At 41.9% G+C, this 5,324-nt stretch overlaps 1 protein-coding gene across 1 annotated transcript; it reads right to left on the bottom strand.

Moving 5' to 3' along the window:
• Window positions 1–390: 390 nt before the first annotated feature.
• On the bottom strand, window positions 391–4,590 carry LOC124046251 (acyl-CoA-binding protein-like). Its single transcript, XM_046366410.1, has 4 exons — window positions 4,441–4,590; window positions 1,310–1,427; window positions 1,148–1,210; window positions 391–930 (listed from the first exon to the last, which is right to left on the bottom strand). Exons 1-4 carry the CDS (start codon window positions 4,447–4,449, stop codon window positions 857–859), a joined length of 264 nt encoding a protein of 87 aa, XP_046222366.1. The 5' UTR covers window positions 4,450–4,590; the 3' UTR covers window positions 391–856.
• Between the last annotated feature and the right edge of the window lie 734 nt (window positions 4,591–5,324).

The raw sequence follows: 5,324 nt of genomic DNA on the forward strand, positions 1-5,324 counted from the left end.
CTACACGAAACAGGCCTTATTAAGTGTCTCTAAAATCCCCTCTGGGCAAAATCTAATGGTGGAAAAAAATTGGCATAATTTTCCTTGTTTGACCACTAGGTTTTATGGGTATTATGGTACTGTATTGGTTAACTGATAAAAGCTAACCATTCCTACACGAGGTATAAAGATATTGAATAATGCTTCCGACAGCTCCCCAAGAAACGAGTGTTTCTCAAGACCTTTGTCCCAAGGAGATGGTGCAACAAAACAGGGTGGTAAAGGGACAATAAAGTATTCTTCTTGATTTTAGTTTTATATTTACTGAATATACACATTTAGTTAAATGTGCGGAGTCAGACAAGTTAGTAAGATCTCATCACATGAAATAACCAAGCATGACAACAGAAATGTTAAAACAAATGTAGACTTTATGGAGTTCCTGGGCTGTACAACCAGTTCATTAGGAAATTGCTGGTGGAGGACGGCTTGACTCTGTCCGTAGCAGCGGCTTGTCAGCCCTGTATTCTCAGCTTGACCATAGGTGGTCCACACTAGGCATACAGCGTTCGCATGCAATACAGTCGCAAACATACCTGGGTCCAACACATATGTAAAATACATAAGGTGGGCTTGAGTTCTTGTTTTGTACCATTTGAATAGTCCAAAAAGTGCCAACTAAAATCACCCCGCAAGCTACTCCGCTAAACCAAGCACACCTCTAGAATTACAAAGTATTTTACATATGCATTTGCCCCAGGTCTTGTAGCAAAGGGCATTCTACTGGAATTTAAGGCATCTCACAGGGACGAGGTGTGGGCTGACCACAGAGGTCATGGTTCTACACTGCCAGCGGTCGAACCCAGTCAGTAGGTTCTTAGACTCCGTACTTCCCTTTAAGCTCCTCTACCAAGGCAATGTACTCCTTCCTGGCTTCCTCTTGGTTCTTTCCTATAAGAGGCACAAGGAAAAACACATTCATAAAACATGCTGATAACAGGTTACTGTTCAAAGATTGTCTGGCTCAACCAGTACACTTATGACTGTAAATGCATTGAGCTGAAGGGATCCACAGCCGTCTAAATATGATTCCCTGCAAATTACAAATCACTTAAGGTGAACCGTGCCCTCTACAATCTAAATGTGGGCAGGACCACAGGAGACACACCTTTCTCCTTCTCCCAGGCGTCCCACTTGGCTTTCCCAGTGAAATCAAGCATCCCAGGACGAGCTTCAGAAACAAAGTAAAAAACACAATCAACAGACTATACTCAATACAATGAGCCATCTACACTTGAGGGGTATCACAAAGCACTGGATGCTGGCTTACCAGTGTTGACGTCGCCCACTTTGGCCTGTTTAAACAGAGCATAAACCCTGAGCATCTCTGCATCTGCTGGTTTGGCCTTCAGCTGCTTCACCTCCTCTGCAGCCTTATCAAATTCTGCCTGGGTGGGATAGAAGCAAAATATGCGATTAAAGTCAGCTAAACAGAGAAAGAAAAGCCTACACTGGAAAATGGCTGCTTCCAAGTGAAATTGGAGAGATATGATGGCTTTTGTACAGGAACCTTTCATGTCTATCTTATTGCAAAATGCCAGCAACCTTACAGCAGATCTATGTCAGAAAAAGGTTAAGCTAGATAATCACTGGATAGCAATTGAGTCAGCACTGGCGTACATTGAACCTTGATCTCATATAGGTCTATTTGGCTTAGCCTACAGACAGTAAAACTACAAAGTCAAGATGACATTCCATTGTGAGCAACTGGAGACCAGAATGGCAGAACATAGAAACTGGCCTCAACCAGAACTACTGAGTATGGAAACAAATCATTGTTGCTGAAAAGGAGGTCTATGCTGCCAAGAAAGAAAAAAAAGCAGGCCCCCCAGCAGTACAATGGTCCTCTGAGTGGGCTGAGCTTGAGCAACACTACAAAATGCCACACTGGATGTGCCACCCTGCCAACTGTGCCAAAGGGGGAAGAGAGACAAAACACTGGTTGCTTTTCCTTTTGTATAGCCTAAGAACATAGGCAGTCTGTTGCCTCCACTTATAGTTTAGCCATTATTAGTGTCACTGAAATGTTTGGTGTCAGATGGCCTGGATGTTGCTTTTGCAACCCACCCAGAGGCAAGATTGGATTACAAATCACCCTGGTCAGAGTCCAAGTAGAGGTAATAACCTGGGGAAAGTACCCAACCCTCATCTGTACAGCCTCCAAGGCAGGTTTTAAAAGACAACACATTAAGTGTTTTGGGGTTCCTGAGTGGCGCAGCGGCCTAAGGCACTGCTTCTCAGTGCTAGAGGCATCAGTACACACCCTGGTTTGATTCCAGGCTGTATCACAACCGGCCGTGATTGGGAGACCCATAGGGCGGCGCTCAATTGGCCCAGTGTCGTCCGGGTTAGGGTTTGGCCGGGGCAGGCCGTCATTGTAAATAATAATTTGTTCTCAACTAATTTGCCTAGTTAGATAAGGGTTCGATTAAAAAAACATTTCCAAAAAGGTGTTGTGCATCTATTAGCTTTGCACCTGCTCACTCAGACATTGTAAATGTTATACACAAAATAGTTCCAGGGAAAAAGCTTTGCATTGCCCACCATTTACAGTCCTGCCAGATACAAAGCATTGTGTATCAATGCAAATATAATGCTCATTTGAGTCTAGGTCGACGCAGAGAAGGAAGGAGACAACCCGGCATGGCATGGTGCTTATGTATGAGAGTTCAGCAACTAACTACAAAATAATCTGGCCTGAAGGTAATGGCTAAACAAACACATTATCTGAACTAAAAATATATATAAACAGCAAAGGTCTTGAGTTTTAATGTTGCAATATGTGTGAGGCAACACACTAAAAATGTGACACAGCCAAAACCAATGTAATCTAATCTACTCAGCTAAACAACAGATAGCCAATATGCTTTGGCCTCCGCTTCAATAGGAGGACAGAGATCAGGTTGCCAAACTCACTGATGAAAATATTATCTCTCCCTGGCTACAACTCACCTGTGAACTTTTATAAGGGGGTATTCATTACGGAAACATTTACCATTTTAAGAACCAAATGGAAGCAAGCAACGTAGAACGAGAGTTTCTATTTGACAAATGCAGTTAGGTTCCGCCCTGTTTCGTTAGCTTCCGTTTTAAGAAATGTTTTGCGACAGAATAGGCGTAATGAATATGCCCCCAGATGAGGCAGAGGGCATGAGCTGAAGAGACAAAGTACAAACCGGTAAAATAAATGTGAGAAACTACAACAGTGCTTTTACCTTCAATTTGATAGAACTGCATAATTTTTCAAATAAAAACAAGCCCTTAACCAACAATGCAGTTAAGAAAAATACCTACAAAGAATATAATTAAAGAGCAGCAGTAAAATAACAATAGCACGGTTATATACAGGTAGTACCAGTACAAAGTCAATGTGCGGGGGCACCGGTTAGTCGAGGTAATTGAGGTAATATGTACATGTAGGTAAATTCATTAAAGTGAGTATGCATAGATAAAACAGAGTAGCGGGGGGCGCAATGCAAATAGCCTGGGTAGCCATTTGATTAGATGTTCTGGAGTCTTATGGCTTGGGGTAGAAGCCATTTAGAATCCTCTTGGACCTATACATATTTAGGTATATGTAAACAAGTATTACGTGACAAATTAATATATACATTCATTCCTCTAACCAGAAACACAGATGCTTGCCATTTGTTTTCTGCAAGTTCAATAATGGGTTTATTAAATGGGAGTTTATGACCCTGCGTTCCGGGCGCGAGCCTTCTTGCCTTCGAGTGACCATGTGATTATAAGAGCTGCGCAAAACTGCAAAACGTCTTCCTTCATCCTATAAGAACAAGCTAGACTTTAGTCAACGTTAGATATAATTACTTTCACATGCTTCTTCTCACCAGGATATTACGCAAGCAATCATATTACAACAGAGGCGCGTGTGAAGTCCACACACAATTAGTGCCTTGGGCTATGTCAAAGCCGCACCACACCCTTTAAGCAGGGTGACAGAAGTGCCAAAGCCAGGCAATCCTCTGGCACTCTGGTTTGTCAGTGACATTAGCTTGCTAGATATTGAGCTGTCAAACAAATGAAATAGTGGGTGGAAGCAAGGGCATTGCGCCTTTTTAAAGGCAATAACATTAATCAAGTTTAATTCAAAATTGCCACAAGACCGACGGGGATAACTAGTAACTAAGTTACTATAATTAGAGGTGCCAGGTCAAGTGCCAACTCCAGTTTGGCAAAAACGATACGCTCTTTACTTGTGTTCTAGCTAGTAAGCTAATTTAACGTTAGCTGACAAAGCCTAGTCGACATGTTAGTGAAACTGCACTTGGACCAGGAAATCAAACCGCTGTCTGTGCGGGTCTCTACAATAATAATACAACTACCATGTTATGGTAACTAGCCACAATATAATGTAAAACAAAGTACAAATTCGATCCAAACCTCAGACATGGTTTTTAATTCCTTTTGAAGGCCTTTAGTACAGTCACAGAACACTGCTGGCGTCCACAGCCCAGAACTAACGGAAAGGAGAGTAGACCGTTCCTAATGTGTGTATCGTGAGCAATAGCGTGAGCAACAATAGTGGAATCGGCGGTTCGCCTTTAAAATAAAAGTCACCCATTGAAACATGCAAACGGATAAAGTGCCCAACGTTCTGAAGTCTATACATTCACAGTGCGATTGTGTCAAATTAACTACTTATTGTATTTTGTTGAATGTATATAACATTCCAACCTTGTTTAGCGTTATCGGTTTGTATCGGTATCGGTATATCAATTGGGGACTTTTATTTTGAAGGCAAACCGCCGACTATTGCTGCTAATGTTTACTCACGACACAGTGATCTGTTCCTCCAAGCGTTTCGCTAGCGATACCGCCCCTCAATTCCATTGGTAGATTTAACGAATGACATTCACGCAACATCTCGGTTAGTTCGGGTGAGTAAATGTAACCAATCAAATCCCTCAATTCATTGGCACGAGTAGTGGTCCCACTAAAGTGGGGCACGGGGTCATGGGGATGTGTTGTCTGCAACAATTAAATATGCATCTCTACTAAAGACAACAGAGTCTTCTCCAATAGGTCGTTATCATTAAAACGTCACAATTAGGTGAAGAACGTTCGATTTGCCTGCTTTCCCGACTGACAAGGAGATCTAAATGGCATATATTATTATTATTATTATATTATTTGCCAGCTTTCCGCTTTCCCGGCAAATTCAATTCAATTCAATTCAATTCAAGGGCTTTATTGGCATGGGAAACATGTGTTAACATTGCCAAAGCAAGTGATGTCATAAGTAGACAACATACAAAGTGAATATA

The sequence above is a fragment of the Oncorhynchus gorbuscha genome, linkage group LG01, assembly GCF_021184085.1.
Source record: "Oncorhynchus gorbuscha isolate QuinsamMale2020 ecotype Even-year linkage group LG01, OgorEven_v1.0, whole genome shotgun sequence".
NCBI classification, from domain to species: Eukaryota; Metazoa; Chordata; class Actinopteri; order Salmoniformes; family Salmonidae; genus Oncorhynchus; species Oncorhynchus gorbuscha.